The 22,019-nt window shown below is 43.1% G+C and overlaps 2 protein-coding genes across 4 annotated transcripts; both read right to left on the bottom strand.

Annotated features, from left to right (window-relative positions):
* Nucleotides 1-46: 46 nt before the first annotated feature.
* Nucleotides 47-16,504, bottom strand: sf1 (splicing factor 1). 3 transcript variants are annotated; one of them, XM_086058698.1, is made up of 14 exons: nucleotides 16,213-16,504; nucleotides 14,701-15,126; nucleotides 10,790-11,062; nucleotides 10,227-10,358; nucleotides 7,761-7,836; nucleotides 4,098-4,250; nucleotides 3,198-3,287; nucleotides 2,933-3,116; nucleotides 2,741-2,856; nucleotides 2,479-2,586; nucleotides 2,207-2,399; nucleotides 1,919-2,126; nucleotides 1,413-1,574; nucleotides 47-1,329 (listed from the first exon to the last, which is right to left on the bottom strand). In XM_086058698.1, exons 2-14 carry the CDS (start codon nucleotides 15,104-15,106, stop codon nucleotides 1,001-1,003), a joined length of 2,430 nt encoding a protein of 809 aa, XP_085914824.1. In that variant the 5' UTR covers nucleotides 15,107-15,126; nucleotides 16,213-16,504; the 3' UTR covers nucleotides 47-1,000. The 3 variants fall into 3 exon arrangements, with proteins under 3 accessions (XP_085914824.1, XP_085914825.1, XP_085914826.1); XM_086058699.1 differs by lacking the exons at nucleotides 14,701-15,126; nucleotides 16,213-16,504 and adding an exon at nucleotides 11,129-12,369; XM_086058700.1 differs by lacking the exons at nucleotides 47-1,329; nucleotides 1,413-1,574; nucleotides 1,919-2,126; ... (7 more) ...; nucleotides 10,227-10,358; nucleotides 10,790-11,062 and adding an exon at nucleotides 11,807-13,209 and having other exon boundaries at nucleotides 16,213-16,452.
* Nucleotides 16,505-16,835: 331 nt separating this feature from the next.
* On the bottom strand, nucleotides 16,836-21,942 carry LOC147159564 (RNA-binding protein 4.1-like). Its single transcript, XM_086060164.1, has 4 exons — nucleotides 21,829-21,942; nucleotides 18,964-19,400; nucleotides 17,551-18,282; nucleotides 16,836-17,480 (listed from the first exon to the last, which is right to left on the bottom strand). Exons 2-3 carry the CDS (start codon nucleotides 19,376-19,378, stop codon nucleotides 17,558-17,560), a joined length of 1,140 nt encoding a protein of 379 aa, XP_085916290.1. The 5' UTR covers nucleotides 19,379-19,400; nucleotides 21,829-21,942; the 3' UTR covers nucleotides 16,836-17,480; nucleotides 17,551-17,557.
* Nucleotides 21,943-22,019: the final 77 nt, after the last annotated feature.

A 22,019-nucleotide genomic window follows, 5' to 3' on the forward strand; every position in this document is an offset into this window, starting at 1 on the left:
CATTCTAAATAAGAGGTTACATAACAGAAAAGACACAGAGGGTATATCCATTGAATCATTTTATTTCTAATCAAGCAAGTTAACTCAATCAAACAAGAGATGTAACAACAGGAACAGAATGAAACAAACATTTGAACTGCAGTTACTTGGTTCATTTGGCCTTGCTTGAAGCAAGACAAAGCGTACAGCTTCATTACAGGTGATGCAGGGGTTAAAAAAAAGAAAAGAAGTCAGACTCTCAACATTCAAGTAGTTCAGAAGAGTTTGGAAGGACATTTCCCTCTGTTCAAACTCAAATGTCACAACTGAGATTCCATGCAAATAAATCCTCAAAAACACACATCACATCTTACAAAAATATTACTCTTTTAACTCAAACCCAACACTGGGCATCGGAATAGAATTTTATCCACTCCTAACACAATCGGCTCTTGAAATGGATCATGCAAGTAATCAAATTCCATCCTTTGAGGTTTTTATTCAGTAGACCCAAAAAAAAAAATACCGCATAGCAATGCAGAACTGAGGCCTGAGAGCAAGTGTTTGTGTACGTACACAAACACACACACACGCGCGCACACACACACACACACACACACAGATGAAGTCTTTGCACTGATATACAAACTTTAAAAAGAGAATAATTCAATTTACACAATGTGAACTAACATCCAATCTGTTCAGACGTGTCGTTAACAAGAGAGGAACCATACAAAACTAGAAATACGTGCTTCATAGATGACCGCGTTGTATCCCACCAGGCACCTGCCAATCATTAATTATGGCCAGTTTTGATTGACATTGTCAGGGAGTTATTCAATTGACACTTTGTACTTCAAGCTGTCCTCCCATACCCCCTAAAATACAAAGTATCTCCCTAAATCTGTCCGGTGGCATACAAAAAAAAGCACTGGTTATATTTGTGAGCAGACGGACAATCTGTCAATGATCTCAGTCTATTGGATGTTGTGACGTGGGCGATTCTCTTCACATTAGGCTCTTAATTTTGGGGTGGGGGAGGTGGAGGTGCTGGGGGCATGCCAAATGGCGGCATGCCCGGTACCCCCATCCCCATCATGACAAAGTTGGAAGGGTCCATTGGCGGTGGGGGCGGCGGCGGGGCGTACATCATGCTGGCCGAGCCGGGGGGCGGCGGTGGTGGAGGAGGGGGCGCGCCGGGGGGAAGGGGGGGCTGGACACCCGGGGGAGGCGGTACCATGGAGGGGGCACCCATTGGAGGTGGGGGCTGAGGCGCTGAGGACGCGGGCTGCTGCGGCTGTTGCCATGGAGGGAGAGAACCCGTGCCAGGGCTGGATGTGGTGGGGGTATCTGCAGAAAAATACATTTGGGAGGTGGGGGGGGTGTTAAGCATTGAATGAACGAATGTCAAATTTTTTTTTAGGTGTTCTTACTTTGTTGCCAGGGCAGCGGTGAACTTGTTGCCATGCTGCTTGTGGGAGGTGGAGGAGGAGCTTGCTGTTGCCATGGCGGCAAAGGAGCGGAAGGGGGCGGCGGCTGACTATTGGGAGGTGGAGGAGGAGGGGGCATCATGCCCATCGGGGGTGGCATCATGCCTAAAAAAGGACAACACAATCCAAATGGTTATGCTTAGCAGGCTGTGAACACAACACTTCAAAGCATTTTGAAAGGATTTTCCATTAGTTTTTTTTTTTATTATTCTATGGTATCGATGCTAAAAAATGGATTAGCACAGAATTGTTTTGTCCATCACTATATGTCGCTGGCATAGATATATTTGTAGTAACCCCAGGAATATTTGCACTTCAATATTCACAAATGTGGAAAAGTGGAACTTATTAGCAGCAATTTGTTGAAAGACTTGTAAGCATTTTCTGAAATGTCCTCAACAAGATGTTGCCTAATCTGTCTAATTAATAGAGTTCGGGTTCGTGCTCACCAATGGGGTGCCCGTGATGTCCCGGGCCCTGGCCCATGGGCGGAGGGGGAGGTTGCATCCACGGGGGAGGCATTCCGTTGGGGTTGGGGGGCATCGGAGGGCCACCCATGCTAGGCATGGGGGGAGGAAAGTTGTGAGGGCCTCCTCCGTGCATGCTATGGAAGTTCCTGTTGTCGTTGGAACCAGAATTCATCCATGGAGGCCGGTTCTGTTGGACATAAAATGAGTCAGACACAAACTAAATCCGAACGGGAGGATTTTGCATCTAAAAAAACAACAACAACATACTGGCGGTGCCTGGCTGTTGGGCATAGAGCCCCTGTGGTGTCCTCCTTGCGTGCCAGAATGTCCCCCGCCGGGCGAGGGCAGCGGGGCCTCCCCCAACTCGGCCATGAGCGACAGGTACTCCTTGTCCATACGAGCCTTGTCCTGCGCAGACTGTGGGGGTTCGCCACCCGTTGTTCTTTGGGCAGCGAAGGTACTACGTGATGCAAACATGAAGACATTAAGTTTCGGCATCAGGATTAAGTTGACCAAAATCGTGAGGATTTCCCCTTTACCTGGTGTATTTGCAGTCAGAGGAGATGTGGCCTGCTCCGCCACACTTGGTACACAGGGTGGTGTTAGTGATGCTGCGGGGCTCCGTGTTCTGCCAAGGACGCAGGATCCTACGGACAAGAGGGGTTTATTAGTTACGACTTGCCAAATATCGGAATCAGCATGAGCCTTAAAAAAAAAAAAATCCAAATCGTCATGCTGGAATAAAAAGTCAAAAAATAAAAATCCAAATCGTCATGCTGGAATAAAAAGTCTCCAACCAACCTGTTGTCATCTTCCCTCAGTGTGCCATTGAGCCTGGCCAGCTCTCTGAGCTGCATCTTTCGCAGGTCGTTCTGGTCCTCGGGCGTCTCGATGCCTTGCTTCAGGATATTGCGGATCTGAGGGCACATTCATTTATTAATAGGCACTGCAAGCCGAAAGGGAAAACATGGGTGGGGATGCTGAGGTAAACACCTGCTCCACCGCTTTCTTCACATTCTCCATCGTGTTTGCTGTGACCAGAGCATGCAGAGGCTCGTCCTCGCCGGGCAGCATCTGCCCGTCCTTCCTGCCCACCTTGCCCTCCTTCACGGACCCTTTGCCGCGGATCATGATTTTGGCACAACATTCTTTCTCGATGTTCTTCAAGGTGTTTCCACTAGTAAACAAACGAAAAGAAAGTACCCAAATAAGAACGCAAAAAGACGACTTAAGACTCAAGCCTGGACTTTTAACTCACCGCGGTCCAATAAGCAGACCGACAAAGTTGATCTCAGGGTATTCATCTTGAGGAATCATCACTTTGTCGTTAACTCTGGTGGCTGGAGGTCTGCACAGAAAAAAAAAGGGACAATACACTCATTGATGACTCAATGACACAAAAATTTGCCCTTCAGTTGCACTGTGGTACCAAAAATGGCCCAGCGAGCCATTTAATCATCAGCAATTTTTCCCCTCATAAAACTGGTTTAATTGTTTTTATTCATTTAAAGTAATGGTTGTAATTTATTGCTAATATAAATCTATTAATTGCCACCTAATTGATTATCACATTACAAGTAATCAATAATTATTTTGGTAATTGATGAATCATTTAGAGACTTTGTTTAATTTTAAATTGCCCAAATCCTTTGAAATTTAGCCTCTCAGCAGTCAACTCTCAGTTGTCTGCGGCCTTTCTAACGTGGCATTTGCCAGATTGACAATTGTGATTCACTCAAGGGAGTTCTTCACATGATCAATCTGGGACGGCTCCATGGTTATTTGCTCGGGAAGGGCGGAACAATCTGTACAATACTTCGAGCTGATTGGACAATGTGGCATCTTGCACACTTTTGTTTTGACCAATCACGGCAACGCATGAAAATGTCGTCTTTGGTCTCGTCTTGGGGAGGAAAAAAAAAAGCATGAACGTCTTTACCAGCTAAAAATGCACAAAGCGCCTCTTCGCTGTTCAACATTCAACAAGGAACAAATACAGCAAGAATTCAGCTTGCTGGCAAGGTTACGGTCTTTCTTAAAATAAAACACTGGTACATATGTGGTTTACCTTTTCCCCCCCTCCAAATGTTGCCTTTATAACGTTTACCCAACCCTGCCACAAACCCAGCAACTGCATTCAGGGCGTTTGGACACGTACTTATAATCAGCAGGCGGCTTGAACTCGGGGTTGAGTCCGACCATTTCGGTGATGAGGGCGTGTCGCTCCTCCTCGATCTTCTTGCGCGTGCGATACTCGCGCGTGTTCAGCCTCTTGCCCTCGCTGTTGTAGATGGGCTCCGGCGAGGGAGACCTGGAGGCAGACGGGAGACAACAAGGAAACTGTCAGCGCCTTCTTCCCTACCCCCTAGCGGGTCAATTTGCAATTATGTAGTCAGAAAATCTCCCTATGGCTCAACTCAGCAACCATTTTTTTTTTTTTTTAAAGTCTGTCATGATGAGATCATGTCATGGCATAAAACGGCGATCTACTGAATAACAATTCCTTATTCTATGTGACTTGTTGCCAGTGCTACAGAAAGTGATTCAGGAATACGGCACTGACACGTCACACACTGCTCAATGGAACTCTTGAGCGTAACCAGAGTTAAGTGGTGCTCCAATACTCTGAAGGGGTGTCAAAAAGCAACCAAACGCATGGCCATAGTTACACCTGCATACAGGATTGTTGGCCTAAAAGAGAGAAGAGTTGGGAGGAAAATGAAATCCTAAGCAGAGGCGCTGAGAGCTGCTCGGTGCTGACGTGGCGGAAGAGGTCCGTACCTCCCCGTGGATGCTGAAAACCTGCGGTGCTGCGTTAGTGAGGCTCTGTGCTTGAAAAAGGGTTAGGTTGACGTGGGGTAATTTGGGTTAGAGGAAAGGAATTAGGATTAGATATCCACCTTTTCCTACGCTCTCCCAGCGGAGAGACACATTTGTTCACCATGTGACGCGAAGCACATGAAGGGAGACATAAATAAAAAATAACTCCAGCGGTGACAACGTGAGGCACCTCCGCTTGAGGTTTGGTCCCAATAGATTAGGGAACAATGCATTAGAGGGTTTCATCTGCAAAAATCAACCTTTGGGTTGCTGTGAAAATGGCTTGTTTGTATGTTTACAAACTCTTCAGCATGTACAGTTGACAAGGATGCTAAAGCGGGGTACACACATACTGACAATTGGGCCAAATTTCAGAATTCACAACACCCCCCCCCCCCCACAATCCATGTCAGAAAAGGCCCGATTATTGGATATCCCTGAAAGATTATCCTGTAAAGTGTGGTAGGGTTGAACAATTAATTGAATTTGAATCAACATTGCAGTCTAGTCGTATGCAATTTCGGGAGTGACAAAACCTCTGCTTCATTTCGGTTGGTTGGTAGGCTTTAGTTCAGATTCATAAACTGTATTTATATACCGTACTTTCAAGACTACAAGGAGCACCTGCAAGTCTTAAATTATCTCAAAAATAATGAGGTGCGCCTTATGTGTGCACCGAGTTGAATTGATCAAAAGTAACGAGAGTACATTGTGAAATACTTCAATAAAGTCAATAAAGTCTTTCTCCGCTGCCTTTTTGAAAACATACGCTAGCATGCATGCCAGAGTATGTATTAGCCTGAAAGCATGCTACCGCATGTTTTAAGCTAGCGTATGTTTTACCATGCCTGTGCCCAACAATAAGGTGCACCTTATGTACGTGTTAAATACAGAAATAGCTAACCTGGCAATAGCCGGATTGATACTCAAGTGAGTTCTCCTCAATATCAATCTGGGACTTCTCCATTTGCTCAGGTAAGGCGGGACATTCTGTACAATACTTTGAGCTGATGGGACGATGATGCATTGTGGACGTTTTTGATTTGACCAATCACGGCCACGGATAAAACTATCGTATTCGTTTTTTGGGGGGGGGGGACCTTTACCAGCGAAAAATGCACGAAGCGCTTCTCGCTGTTCAACATTTAACAAGTTAACAGTGAGTATTTCCGCAAGAACAAAATTGATTGCAGCGTCCATTGGTCCATGTTAGGCTACTTTGTTTACTACGGTGTTGGCGCTTCCTGGTTTCGTCAAAAGTGCCTATCACGCCCCAAACACAATGTTGCTCTGTGATTGGTCCGAACCACCGGAGTTTGTGAACTCACAAACACCGCGAGAATTCATCTTGCAGAGCAAGGTTAAAAAATAGCACCCGTAACTCAGACTGCGCCATTTAATACGGTGTGCGCCTTATGGTCGTGAAAATACGGTACTCTCTCAAAAGGTTTGGTGTTGAGGAAATGCAGTTCACATGTTTCCATATCATTGTTCAGCAGACTTAATGAGCACTTAAAAGACTACAAATCAAAGTGTTTAGGAAGTACTATGAACTCTAATTGAAGTAGGTAAATAAACATTCATATTAATTCATGGTTCGTTTTCCTTTATTTTAGCATAAACTTAAAGATATATGGCCAAAACAGGTATGTCTACAAAAACTATATTGTTCATTGTAATACAGGAATTTATTGTTTGTGGGGAAAAATACATCGGAGAACCTTGGAAAAAAATAATTACATATTAAATCGCAATATTGAGGAGGGAAAACATATTATACTATTTTTTCAAAATTGTTAGTGTGTGGTGTGTTGGGGTGATTTATGTCCTCTACAGTAGTGGGTTGACAATCGTTAAGTGTCAGACCTGTTCAATATATACAAATGCAAATGAGGCCGAGCCATCGACTCAGGCTGTCAAACCAACGACAGCAACCAGGAATCATCCTGCTCCCAGACCCGATTGGAGGTGCAACTGGTTTTGTTGAGACTTTGTATAATGGGTCTACCGTCTATCAAGACATTCAATAAAAATACTGCACTGAAGAGTAGAATTTGCCACCACAGTATACATAGTTACCAGGTACGCTAACAGTTAAGCGGGGGTACACACATGATTTTTGCTCAGGAAGCAACCTGAGGCTTGCCATAAACTGTCGTTAAACAAATTATTTAAAAAAAATGTTGCATGCATCCTGCTTAAGTTAAGAAGAAAACATTAACTTCACACACTTATGAGAGCAAGCCACTTCCTGCGGGACAACTTTCCTGCTAAACTCATCAAATACGCTGAGTGATACTCTGGTTCTTTACTGTCCACTAACAAAAAATTAACATCTCTTCCTCTAACATCTCTGATAACATCAGCATCTCTTTCTCATTAATTTAAAATGTAAGTCATTCCTGTGAACTATAAAAGCTTTAAAATATTTTGTGCTTGGGAATTTTTTTTTATTAACCATAATAACAAAAAAAAATAAGCAATGCTTAAGACTCACAAATCATAATTATAAAAAATAATAATTTATAATATTTGTTATTAATAATAAAATAATTAATACCCACAAACAGAAAAACCATTAGATGCAAAAATTATATTACTATTTTGACAAAACTGGATTCAAGAAGAGAGTAAATATTCTACTCTTGCAAATCTTATTTTATACATCGTAGTGTTTTTGTTGTTCTGAGACACGAATGTGACACAGGCGAACATTTTCCTTTAAGTGACTGTTACTTTACAGTAGTGCCTCCAATTGTCAAACGTAAAAATATTAGGACACTCTATGCAAGCCATGATGAATAATTATCAAATGATAAGTCACTTCTCTAAAACTAGGATTTTTTTTAACTACATCTGTCAAATCTAAGATCTTACGACTCATTCTAAGCACAGCACAACATAAACATACTGAAAATGGCATATTTCTTCCAAAATAAAAAAAAACAAGTCAATAAGGTAGAGAAAGTGTTACTGTTCATGGGTTTAATCTTTTTCCGACCTGTCCTCAGGGTTAACAGGGATTCCCAGGTCTCCTGTACGCAGTTTACGTGTCAGGTCTTCAATCTGCAGTTGGACTGGAAGAATTCAGGTTAGGAAAGAAAAACAAGGATGGGGAGAAATGTGGTTATCACAACAGGATCAAAAAGAGACAACACTCCACACAGGGGAGTACGGTCTCGCTCATTTATGAGGTTAAAAAAACAAAGACGTAAAGCAACAGGGATTTCAAATACATGTGAACAGCATTTAAGACATTACTTTCTACCCGTTCTTAACATTAGCAAATATGCTCATCTTGGATGACAAACATCTCACAATCAATCACAACAATTCATTTAAAATCGTTCATCATATAAACATTCACATGTGTACGCAGGTAAGAGACCATATAATTACCAAACAACGATGACATTGGCAATATAGTTAAATCAACTGTGCGGCTGTGTTCGGAATCATTCACTTACTCCCTACTCACCATTAGTTCACTTATCAGTCGAAGTAAAAATATTTTGTAAACACTAGTTGGGCACACCATTTTTTGCATCATTGCTGCATCGTACTGAATCAACGTCAGCTGGTGGACCTTCCGTAACAAGAAATAAACAGAGTCAGACTTTATAATGACCTTGTTTTAAGCCGACAGTTTTATCAAATCAATACAACGCGTTTTATATCCATGTATATTGCAATATGTTGCTTTTTCTGTATCACCGCACGACTTCATTGGATGCAATGCTTTTCTGCTGACTATTTGTTGTTTACTACAAATAGGCATTGCAGGATAAATTGAAGGGCCTCTACAGAGGCTAACTGGCACTCGCTGCACATTCGAACAGCACTAGAAAACTACAATCTCCCTATATTGGGAACTATATGGTGGATCGCCATTGTGATTCCAAACACAGCCTGTGTGTAGTTCACAGAGAAAGTTAGAGCTTTTCGGATCTTTTTCTCTCTAAGCCTTTTTATCCAATTGTGCAAAGTATCACTTACACAACTGTCTCTGTGAAACTGACTTACGCTTGTGATTACTGTACATCTTTTTCCTTCATTTTTTCCCCATAACACCGCCATGATTAACATTTCTATTAGTAGAGATGCACCGATTGTGTTTAGCTCGACCATATTAAGTGACATTGGTAACTCAAACATTTTCTTCAGAAGGGATTTAAATTCCTTTATTCTGTGGATAGCGGTGGCATATTCAAATGAGACAGTGGGGCAAAGCTGCCTGTTTTGCCACAGGCTCATTAAATCGGTGCATCCCTATGGAATTATTTTCATGTATTTATATCAAGGTAAATTTGCGGATTCTCTTGTCACGTTGCTTCTCTGAAAGGCATCTCGCCGTGTACAGGGTGTCCTAAAAATCACGATACATTTCCTTTTTGTCAATTTTGTTCCAAGTATCATATAACAGTCATTGATAAGACTATCAGCATTTGACACTTTAGGCTTTGCAGTTAAAAAGATCTTTCTTTTTGGCAACGCTGCTTGGATATCAATTGCCGAGCCATAGGCTCAGAAAGCCTAAGCTGTCAAATGCTATGGCTTCACATATGTCGAAATGATACCTGAAACCAAAATACAAAAAAAAAGGGAAGTGGATAGTGTCTATTGAGACGTCCTGTATTGTATTAGTGAATGGGCAAAAGAACCAGCCAAGTGTGACAACGTAAAAGTGGGCAAAAATGAATGTTCACATACCAGCTACAAACAACCATTACCAATGACTAGACATCGATAACAATGTCAGTTATTGATGAAAAGGACGCGTGTTGTGCTTCAGAACACCCTGTTGAGGGCCCATGAAGGCAGTATGTGGGTGCTACACTGCTGCTGAAAGGCACTTGTGATCCAAATAATTGCTCCAAATTAGTTTAGCCCCAGAGTTGCTGCATTGATGAAACACGTGGTTTGCTTTACAATTTTGCAATTGCTCAATTGGTTTGCCATTGAAGCAGCATTGCTCACACTCGAAACAAAAAAAATACACAAAGCAAAACTTCAGCTTGTTAAAAAGGACATTATGAGCTTCCATGCACAGGAACAATTTTGATGTGTTGTTGGGGAGATAAGGGGGTGTGTCAGGCAAGACGGTGAACTGTGACCTGCAGTTTATGAACAGATATCAGCAAGCGGTGGTGTTTTATCATCCGGCAGACACTACGACTTGCTTATGGATGCCCAATGGTATGCAAATCGCACAGCAGCAAGGAACAACTTCCACAGCACTTTTAACACCACTCAAAAGATGACCAGAGTTATCAATTAACTTCGGGTGGTTTAGTAAGAACTGAATATATTTTTAAAAAGTCATCTATATGCATTGTGTGGATATGAAATACAAAAAATGAAATGTAAAACATAACATCCTATATTGAAACGTGTTAGGGAATCAAATACCGTACAGTACATCAATCATGTGACATTATATAATAATTAAATATTGCTTAAAATTTACCTATATAGGCTCTCTCTTGGTCCCGGGTCAGACCAGGGGGGATGACAGTGGGCATACCCGGTATGACAGTTTTCTGATCGGGTGTCTCACTACTCCAACGGCTTTTCTTCCTTTGTTTCTTCTGGCTGAAATCTAAAAAGGGAAACAGAATAGAGAAAAAACACAGAAATGTCTGATGGATGCATATCTTCTTCTTCTTTTTTAATTATTAAAACTGTGCAGATTAAATTAGACAATGAAAACATTGCAAATATGTAAATCCGCGGGTGCGAACCGCCAAGACACGGGGTGTTCACTGCACTTGGGGAAACCAGACAACCGACGTCAATCACTCGGCCACGCCTACTTGCGGGCACGCACTCGTTATCCAAACGGCATAACATTTAAAACAAGTTTAATGACATTGGCGGTTGGTGATATTTTTCTCTTATTAAAATAAATGTGGTTTAAGCCGCGCCATCATATTAGCCATCGCGCTAACTAGCCACGGTGCTAACTAGCCACGTTACAGTGTGTTAGCTCACGTTCGTTAGCCATTGCTTAAGAAAGAAGCTGTACTTTACCTTGTCCGCCGGGCTGTTGCTGTTGCGGAGGCTGGGGCGAGAACCCACTCGGCGCGCTAAACTGGTGTGTCTGCGCAAACGCCGGGGCTGGCATCGGCGGTTGGAATCCTTGTAACGGCGGGAACGACGCGGGAGGGCCCGGGTTCGGCATCATGCCGTTCCCGGCGCCGGGCCCTGCGTCGAAGCCTCGTTTAGCGCCGATGCTGGGGTGCAACTTTCCCAAAGGAGTTGCGTTTGCGCCCGTAGCCATTTTGGGCTGCCCCCGTCCACTCGCTGTCGGAAAAAAAGTTGGTTAATTGAGGGCTTGAATGTGCTGAAAACGAGCTGAACGCCTCACGCTGTTAGTTTCGCAACCCCCGTCCGAGAAATCAAAATGGCGCCCCTCTCAAAAACCACAAAAGACTGTCGCTCGCGGGAAGGAGGGAACGCACAGTAAGATGCCCTCCTATTGGCCGACATAAGCATCGCCTTCTAAATGACGTCACAAGGATACAATAAGCGACATGTGAAGTGTGTTGACTTGACTCTAATCCACTTCAGCACTATCAAAATGGTACAATGTCGAATAATTTCCATGATTTTCACATTTTAATTGCTATAACATTTTTCCATGACAATAGCATCGCACAGCTGTGAGGATTAAGGTTCAAATCTCGTGTGAGCTTCCTCCCATATTCCACAAACGTGCCCAAATTAGGTTCATTCGGAACTACTAGGAATATGAAAAAGTACATTTTAACGAGTCTGAACGCTTGTTGATATGCCAATGATGAATAAACAATATTCACATTGAATTAGTCAATGTGCCAAGAGGTTGATCCAGACAGTGGTAAAAAAAAAGAAAGTACATTTGATCTAGTCTAGTGTTGTCGAGTCAAGAATAAAACATTTTTTAAACCTAACGGAAAAAACCCAGGCCAATCAATGGTTAATCGAGCTACTTGTTGGGAGTTATATGATGGCTACAACTAGCATTAGTTTCTATTCCCAAAAATTGAATTGAAACACACCCAAAAGTTGACTTAATTCTGTTTATTTAGAAGGCGACAACAAAGACATCAAACGGTCCATATAATGAATCAAAATTTGATGGAAAAAATAGTGGGTGTTTACTGTACAGCAATGCAAATCACATTTTTTTTTTTTTTTTTTTTACTATAACCCAAGCAGACATTTATATTATACTGCAAGAAAAAAAGGAGGCCTTTCCACTAGAACAAACAGGTGTGCTATCCAAGTCTGAACTAAAATGTAGGCAATTTAAGCATAATATTTACATGTTACACCCTTGCCTCATATATGTAAGCTACACTGTTAAGGTCTTTATGCCAAAAAGCAAAAAACACATTCCATTCAGACTCAACTAAGAAAATAAAAATACATGCACTAATATTACACTGACTTAACCCTTAAAGAACGTTGCTACTTCCAAATGGAGTGGAACGTAAATGTATTCACACTAACTTTCTGCCTATCAAAGTTGGACACTGTTGCTTTTTTTTTTTTTTTCATGAAACGTGACCAACTAGATCTCATTCGGTAATACTAATGGCCACTTCCTTAAACGCTAAGCTGCCCCACTATCAGTTGTCATGTTGTCTGCGTGAGACAAACGTCGCCGGATCCCGCGGACAGTTAGAGGTAGTACTTATTGGCAGAAGTGGCCACCGTGGGGATCTGTGACCCCGGGTACGTGTATCCTTCGCCCTCGGCGGGGACTCTCCGAATCGGACTCCGGTCACGTGTGACATATGGGGGGACCGGGACCTGTGCAGGCGGGACCTGAGGGATCTGATATGGGTCGATGCTAGACGGCGGAGCACGTTCCCTCATAACAGGTGCAGAAGAGGCCGCTGTTGCAGCAGGTGTGGGTACGGCGCGTTGGTCCTCGTAATAACCGGCGCCGTACATATTGGCCCTGTACTTCCCGTAGTAGTCCACAACTCCGTACGGATCTCGCTCCTCGTAAGGCGACCGCCGCATCGGGTAGCCTGGTACCGCGCCATAGTACGAGCCGTCGGTCTGGTATGCGGCCCCGCTGCCGGACACGCCGTAACCTGGATGCGGCCCGAATCTCGCTGCACTCTCGAAGCCCGGACCCGCTCTGAACGCCGCCGCATTGCCGGTGTGAGCGGCACCACGGGAAACGCCAGGTACAGGAGCGTAGCCGGCGCCGTAATCCGCTTCCGCGCCGCTGAAGCCCGCTTGATAAGCCCGGTTCTGAGCACGCCCGTCAAATCTCGAGGCATCGAATCCATCAGAGTTTGGCTCTGAGCCGTTTCTGTGGAAGCCATTTTGATCTAGCGGGCATTCTTTGGACCAGTGGCCTTCCTGCCCGCAACGATAACAACCCGATCGGTCTCCCATTCCCGGCGCAGTACGGAGGCGGCTAGTCGAAAGCTTCACGCTCATCAGTTTGCCTTGGAAAAGAAACACTCAATAAGGACTTGTGTGCAATCATTATGAAAAAAAAGAAAACTGTACATCCTGCTTGGCTCCTCCCAAATTATGCTTGAAATAACAAAACACGAGATTTGAACATCACAACACAGCACATTATTAAAGCTGAAATCCGTAACTTTCCCAATTCGGGGCCCGTCGCACACCGCGCAACGCGACCGAACAGGACGACCGTTGACAATTTAGTCGGCGGTGCACCCTCGAACACGTGGCGACTGACCATCGTACACCTACCGACTTCGCCGCAATGGAAAAACGACGCCACTTTTGAGGTACCACATAAATTGTGACTGAACCATAAACACGATGCGATTGTCAAGGAAAAAGCCAATTGCCCTGGCCACTGTAACTATTACAAAAAAATATAGACAATAATTAAGCAATGTTGATACTTGAGAGGCTCCTGCACTCTTGCATTTTTCGCCAAAGGCACTTGAAATGATGAATACAGTTCAGCATTATAAAACAATTTCGAAACTGTATCGGTACAGCTTGGCGGTGAATGGCTGGATCTTTATGTTGTTTAAAATCATACAGCATCATTTTTGGTCGGCCTTTACATCAACAACACTGCAACGCTCAAATTACAAAACGCAGCAAAACTAGTTGCAGACGGTTGGCCGCTCATGAAAATGTGTTGCAAAACCCCATGTTGGGTCAGTGAAGGTAAAATATGGTAAAATTTCCGCAAAGATCACAATCTTTCTCACCGTCGGATTTGTTTGGGGGTGGGGGGCGATGAGCAACCGCGTACCGATCGCCATGCACATTCCAGTATGAGGCGCTCATTAGTAAAGAAAATACCAATTGACATTCACAGTATTAACCCACTGCTGGCCAGAATAGGTGGGACCGGACAAATCTTACAGTAAATGCAACATTACGGATACCAGCTTTATAACAATAGCTTTTCAGTAGGGCTGGGCGATGTGGCCTTAATATGAAATGTCAGATTTTCGCTAAAAAATATATATCCAATTTTAATCTTTTACCCCCACCACTTTGTTTATATATATTTTATTTTATTTTTTGCTGTTGCCAAACCTTATTTTCATTTAAAATGTCAAATTTAACATCGTGAAATGATGTTCAGCGATAGCCTTCCACCGGGCTCTTGTCAAACAGGAAATGTGAACATGATTCTGTTGTTTTAGTTATCAAAATCGTTGGTTGTCATTTAAAAAAGAAAAGAAAAAAAGAAGATTTACTAAACTAGCACCTCTGCGGACTTGCTAGTGCAAGAAGTGCACATCACCAAGGACACACGTGGAACTGCAAAAATCAATACTCAAATGAATCATTAGCAAATAGTCGCACAGCCCTACCTTGCAGCTGACCTTCGACGTTTCACTCACCTGTTGCACATTTAAGACTTACCTGTTGATTTTTAAACAACAAAACAGTTAAATAACATAAGACACTCCCCAATAAGCCCAGCCCAAAGAGGTCACCTTTAAAAGCTGTGTTGTCTAACTGATTAATGGCCTCCATGGCATCCTCCATGCGTTCCATGTGAACAAAGGCATAGTTTTTAACTATGTCACACTCCACCACCACGCCGTACTCCTCGAACTTGGCCCGTAGCTCCTGGTTGGAGCAGGCGATGTTGCCCACGTGGAGCTTGGTGGAGCCCCTAGTCTTGCCGCGGCTCAGCTCCACGTTCATGGCCTGGCCGTTCAGCTGATACTGGTGGAGGTTGCGGATGGCTTCCTCCGCCTCCGCCTTGTTGTCCATGTGCACAAAGCCGAAACTCTTCAGAATGGAGCACTCTGCGATCTTGCCGTACTGGGAGAAGAGCGCTCGCAGTTCATCTGAGGTGGTCTCGGGCGACAGGTTCCCCACGAATATTTTCACCATTGTGACTTTTTACACTACTCCTGAAGGGAGGGGGGGGGGGGGAGACATTTTAAATCATCACCATGAGCCCCATAATTAAAATATAATAATATATAATATTCATTCCGGGCATACGTTGACATGACCTAGACGACATATACTGTAGGTAGCGGATAGTTTGCCGTGACTGGCGACTCTCCTGCTGGCGTTATTATGCCGCGAACGGCTCCGACTTCGACTGGCTCCGAGATATTGTAGTTTAATTAAAAAAAAAAAAAAAATCAGATTGGGATTCGAATCCGTGACCCAGTACTTTCGTGGCGTCCGCTCTAACCACTATTCCACGAGGTTGTCCACATTCACTGGCGCATAATTTGGACCTGTGGTTCTCGCGCGATTCACGGCGTATTAACGCTGGGTGGCGAGTTTCAAAATAAGCACTTCGTAAACGGTTAGGTTAAATTAAATATGTATCCGCCCAAAATCTTATGCGTACAACTAATCTGTAAGCATGTGAGTAAGTGTCTGGGCATGAGTTTGTGTTTAGCGGCGCGTCAACAACGTGGCTTTCTGCGCAGTATTTCCAACCCTTTTGCGCACAACACAATAGCTTAGCTAAATGACGCCGATTTCCCGGGAGGCTTAACTCGAATTAAAGCCATGTCCTCGTCGTCTTCTAACAATTTTTTTTAATTACATTTAACAATATAAGCAAAACCATAGCTGGTTCCGGACTATAATACGGAATAAGGGACGCTTCAGTATAGTTTACGTTAGCTTTCAGAATAGCCACTTTAGCAGCGGTAGTAGCAAATCGTGGCCTACTTTTTTATTATTAAAAAAAACCCCGCAATTCAATCATAATTCAAGATTTAATCGAAGCAGCAATATTAAATCGGTAACATGAAACGTAAACAAACATTTGAACATTTCAAAGGCAATGCAATACTTTAAAAAGCATGTAGCGCACGTGTAAAGGAACCTCAACATTTATCGATCTATACACACTTTTACGACACCTCAGCGGTTAAATGATGGAATAGAAACAAGAGAATATGATTTTTAGATTCCCGATATTATAACTCGTCGATTTTATATTTTCCCTCTATTATACGTCGCCGGCCTACCTTATGAAGAAGCAATCAGTGTCCACGATCGTCAGACTGGAAAATGGCGACTGACGCTAACGCTAACGCTAAAGCTGGGGGTTGGGCTGTGACTGGAACTACTTTCAGGATCGTGATCGTTCTCCTGTAGCATTTATCGGCCAAAACCGAATTAATGCTGCATTAGCGTCACACAGTACTAAAGTGCAGAATCACGTAATTAACACATTTCATCATAAAACCTCCATACTTTATCTCTACATATGTTTGAGTAAATAATACTGTTTTACCAAGTCTGCTAATGCTACTTCCGGCCCGATGACCAAGGTAACCCTCCGCGTACTTTCTTCACTCGAGAGTTTAGGAAGAACTTCCGGCTTCGTGAATCGGTAACCCTCCGCGTACTTTACGGCACTATCTTAACCGTCAAGTGCTGAGGTTCTCATCCCAATGTTTTGTAACGAGATTCCCCTCAGGTTTTTATAATGTATTTTTCAAATGTTTTCATGCTTTTGTATACCTATCATTGTATATAACACTGTTGTGATACAGAAATACTAAACGTTTCTGATTCAACAGACTGTAAACAAACATGTTTTGTGTATAAAATCAGAACGATGCAGGTGAATGACACGTGGACCCGCTCTCAATCAATGACACTTTATTTCAAAGAACTGTCACTTTCACAGCCAAAAAAAAAAAAAAGGGATATAAAACTTTAATTTCAGACACACAATGATGTCACAAAACGGAGGTTGGAACTTGGAATGTTTTTTTTCAGCATTTGTCTTCACTTCTATTCAAGAAACTTAATGTGAACCCTTTAACGTGGCATTTAGAACTAGTATTAATGCTAATGAAATTGCATGAACAGTAATTTAAGTCAAACAAACAGGAACTTTGACACATGAAACAAAAGACTTCACTGAAATAAGTTTTGGATAAATGTGTAATTAAGCATGAGCTAATGACATCATTGATTACTTTTAGTAAGCAAACAAACTTTGTGATACAGGAAATAAATGACTACGTATTGGATATTCCATCATGAAAATAAACCAACATACTTTTTAAATGACAAGTGACGCTTGAAGAAATGACTTGTGTGAATTGACAAAAGATGAAAACAAAAATCTATAAAAAAAAAAAAGTGAGCTGAAAATCCGGCAAAACAAGCCAGCAGTGTACATATAAAAAAAAAGAAAATCAAAACTGGGACTTAAAAAAAAAAAGAAAGTCTGATGGGAGTATGGAAGCTTGACAAAACGACGGTCGCAGAAGTCAAAGACCTAAAAATGAAAAAAAAAAAAAAAGTTGGAGCTTTTATTTATGGTTCCATTAAAATTGCCCGATGCTTACCGTGGCTTTAGTACGGCGCGTAGCGTGGTACGTAATGCTCCTTGGGCCGCGGCAGCATGTAGGCGCCTCTGGCAGCGGACACGGGTGACAGCCGCTTTCGCTCATAGGCATAGCCTGCCGGGGCGACGGGTACACGGCTGATTGGGTTGTGCTCTCTCGCGTAGTAAGCGGCAGCGGAGGGGGGAGCCGGCGCGGGCGGCGGCGGACGCCGCTCGTACGGGTCCACACCCGAGAACTTTGAAATGGCAGAAGGGGGTGGGGGAGGAGGGGGAGGGGGGAGATAGGACATGCGGCGCTCCTCGAAATAACTTGAGCCGTAAGGGCGAGCTCTGTACTTCTCATAGTAGTCAACACTACTGTGCACACGGTCCCGTTCGTAAACGGAAGACCTCTCACCGTACCGATCCCCCACCTCAGGGCCGGGCCTCCGAGGAAGGGGGGGCGGTGGCGGGATGCCGCCGCCGTAACTATCCCGATTAAACGCAGCGCCAGCCATGAAATTAGGGGGCGCGCCGCCCATTCCGTAGCCGCCCCTGCCAAAATCTTGAGGACCGCGTGGGTGGCCCCGGCCGTCGAAATCTCTCATGTCGTCACCGTGGCTATTGTTCCGATCGACTGGACAGTCTTTCGACCAGTGACCATGTTTCCCGCAGACAAAGCAGCCGGTATGATCTCCCATTCCCGGGGCCGTGCGCAGCCGACTGGTGGACAGTTGTACGCTCATCAGTTTGCCTTGTAAGGAGAGAGAAGACACGCATGAGACCGGAAGGAAGCCTTCCGACACGAAGGCTCTCACCGACTTGAAACACAAGCAATCACCGAGCAGAAACCATCAAAATTGTGGTTTAGTGTCCGTCAGCCAGTCGGGTTGTTCTCAATGCAACCAAAACTCAAATATTAGTTTATCAGATATCAGTGGCAAATCTGAGCTTTTTCAACTTTTGCTTTCATAAACTTCAATAGTTTATTTTACAGTATCCTTAACAGATGATTCGGTCTTTTATCGCTTTCTCTCAATTTGTTACGAGTTTCCAAAGCCTCGTGATATTATTCGATATTCAAACATTGAGTTTAGGAATTGAGCAAATTCAACATCCGTTACAGCAAAATAAGAAATTTAAGTTTCATATTTTGTCATCTATGACTCAACTGCTTTTACCGTGGTATTGTTTCAGTTTAGTTAGAGGTACTTTCAGCAGGTACAGTACCAAAGTCACATTTTTGCACCGAGACACCTTTTAACGGTTTTGGCCGCAGTGAAATTCTCCGCAAAAATGCCAATTTTAAGTCCACCTGAAAGGTTAGTCACGCTCGCTCGCTGGGGAAAAGATCAGCTAAGGGATTTTAGGGGTCACGAGAGCACAATCCAAATCTAAGGACAGCATAGCGCACCGAACCGAACCGTGAGGTCACCTTTGAAGGCGGTGTTGTCCAGCTTATTAATGGCATCCATGGCATCCTCCATTCGCTCCATGTGAACAAAGGCATAGTCCTTCACTACGTCACATTCCATTACCGCGCCAAACTCTTCGAACTTAGCCTGCAAAATGTCCGCCGTGACCCCTTCGCCGAGGTTGCCCACGTGCAGCTTGGTGCAGCTGGGCTTGGCCCTGCCCTTGCTCAGCTCCACGTTTATGCGCCAGCCGTTCAGCTGGTGCTGGTTGAGATTCTGGATGGCTTTCTCGGCATCGGCCAGGCTGCTCATGTGCACAAAGCCAAAGTTCTTGACTATGTCGCACTCGGTGACCTTGCCGTACTTCTCGAAGAGGCCCCGCAGCTCCTCTACGCTGGAGTTGCAGGCCAGATTGCCCACAAAGATTTTCACCATGGCTGCGGGTGCTCTGTCGATCCTGGAAGAGTAAACAAAAATATTTGATTAATGCAAATTTGTCTTTTTTTTTATTTATTTTTATTGGCGTTAGAGGCTTCTGTAGTTCAAAGTAGGGCTGAATGTTCAAAATAAATTGCGACGTCCCACTTTATCAGTTAACTCTTTTACCGCCAAAAACGTTCAATGACGTCTAATAAAATACAAATGAATGCCGCCAAAAACGTTAAATGACGTTTTCCCCCCTCTATGGGTAGTGCAACGTCTTGTGCAGCGCTCCTTTTGTGAATGGGTGTAAAAATCACAAAACAGCCACTAACTATGGCCAGCAGATGGCAGCATTGCATCTCTTTCCAATGTTCTGCCGGGGTATGCAATTGCAGTGAAACATGGCGGATCTTAGGAAGTAGAACGTTTTCAAGGATGACGTGAATGATCAAAGCCTTTGTCACATTAAATCTAATTCACAAAGCGTCACTAAACAAAAAAATATTAGTGACAAAGTTACTGTTGTGCAGAAAATGTATCTTTTCACAAAAAGCAAATTTTCTCCTTATCTTTTCAATTTTCGCTCAATGTCACTCAAATTACCTATTTTCAAATGGTAATTACTAAAGAACGGAATAAAGTAGAAAAATACTTTTTTGAATGAAATAATGGAACGCGAGCTTTCATTTGGTACCCAGCATGTTTGTGTAGTCAAAGTACACAATATTCTGTTTGCCTTGAAAGATGAGTTAAAATGCTTAAAAGCGGGTGGCACTGCCCGGGCTTTTTTTTTTTTTTTTTTAAGACTCGTTCACTGCCATTGATGGCTATAGACGTTAAAAATTCATTTTAACTATCTCTATTAGTTTAACATCTTTTTACACTTTTGTTAACAAGAGTATGCAAACCTATAATTGTTTTTATTGTACATTTAGAACAAATATAAAATTTGTGACTAATCATGAGTTAACTAGCTAAGTCATGAGATTAATTATGAAAAATAAATTATTACCTGACAACCCTAACTTTTAATAATATTTTCTTTATTTTTATCGCGTCAGGCGTCGTAATTAATCGCATGACTTCAATAGTTAACTCACGATTAATCACACATTTGATATCTGTTCTAAATTTACAATAAAACAATAGTTAACTCACGATTAATCACACATTTGATATCTGTTCTAAATTTACAATAAAACAAATCCTAGGTTTTCATACTCTTAACAAAAGTGGAAAATTTTTAATAGAAATAGTTCAAATGAATTTTTGACGTCTATAGCCGTCAATGGCAGTGAATGAGTTAACGTGCGGCAGTAAAATAGTTAATAGCAGTGCTATGTAAACATGTGGACTGCACTTTCCCCTTTTGTCATCATATATGGACAAAAATGTACACCATATTGACAATTTGTAGAGATGCAAATACTTTGCTGAAGTCGCCTTGCCTTACCTGTACAACTCAATGCAAGAGTGCAAGACAGCTGGAGGTGTTCCCGTGTTAATCTTCCACAAGACAAATGGACAAGTAGTCACATACAGTTTACTTTAATACTGAAGGTTAATCGCTTCAAATTTAAAATGTTTGTCATCACAGTTTTGTTTACATATTGAATCTCACTTTCAATACAGGAAGAAAAAAAACACAGGGCATCCCAGAGTCATCATCTATAAGCTGATTTATTATTGTTTTAATCGTTAATTTCAATGTGCGTCAATTATACGCGGGGTTTCGCTATTCGCGGGCCAGCCCACTGTACCGTGGAAATGACGTATGTAATATTAGTCGCCAGCCAATCACAGGACACATTTTGACACACCACCAATCAAATTCCATTTTAGGGGCAATTTACAATACCCAAATGAACATACATCGAATGGCTTTTGTAGTGTCTGGGGGGAAGCCATGCACACTACACACAAAAAGGCCGCATCCTAAATTCGAACTCACATCCACAAAAAGAGGCAGACGTGCTAGCCAACCACTCAACAGTGCTGCCCTACTCCTAAAATCCAACGTTTAAGATAAAATCGTAACTGGATAGCGTTCTTCAATAGACAAAAACAACGCAAAGTCTGTTTTGATGCTATGACGTAGTGGCTCGCAAACGTAAGCTACCAACACGCGCGGCACGCAATGCTAAGCTATGCTAACAAGCCCGAGGATCGCTTCTTTAGAAATTACACTCAGTCCAACCTAATTGAGTCAAATATATCTCGTCTAAAGTCATATTCTATTTGTTAACGTGACGTCAGCGTCCACAGAGCCTCTTCAAACTAAACCGTTTTCCACGGGAGACTTGGCGTCCACAGTCCGCACGTTTGCGAAATGAAGGCGGGCATAAAACGTTAGCTAGCAAAAACTTTGGCGACCGAGTCAAAGTCAGTAAGGGTTAGTAACAGCAGGAAACTATTAAAGGTGCATTTTACACTGCATATTCGATGTAATATGCTGAACTTACCGGTGTAAAAGAAAACAGGCCGCAACGCCAATGAATAAGGTGTGAAATGGCGCCTCCAATGAAGCCCAATGCCGCGTCCTACTCTTCCTCCAGTTGTTCGACTCAACGCAACAAAGGCACGTTGCTGCCTCCTACTGGTCACACAAGGGAACAGGGCGTCAATGACGTCTTTTTAATCGCAGTCGTCACTC

The sequence above is a fragment of the Leptonotus elevatus genome, chromosome 17 (assembly GCF_054856555.1).
Source record: "Leptonotus elevatus isolate MCC_2025b chromosome 17, RoL_Lele_1.0, whole genome shotgun sequence".
In the NCBI taxonomy this organism is placed as follows: Eukaryota; Metazoa; Chordata; class Actinopteri; order Syngnathiformes; family Syngnathidae; genus Leptonotus; species Leptonotus elevatus.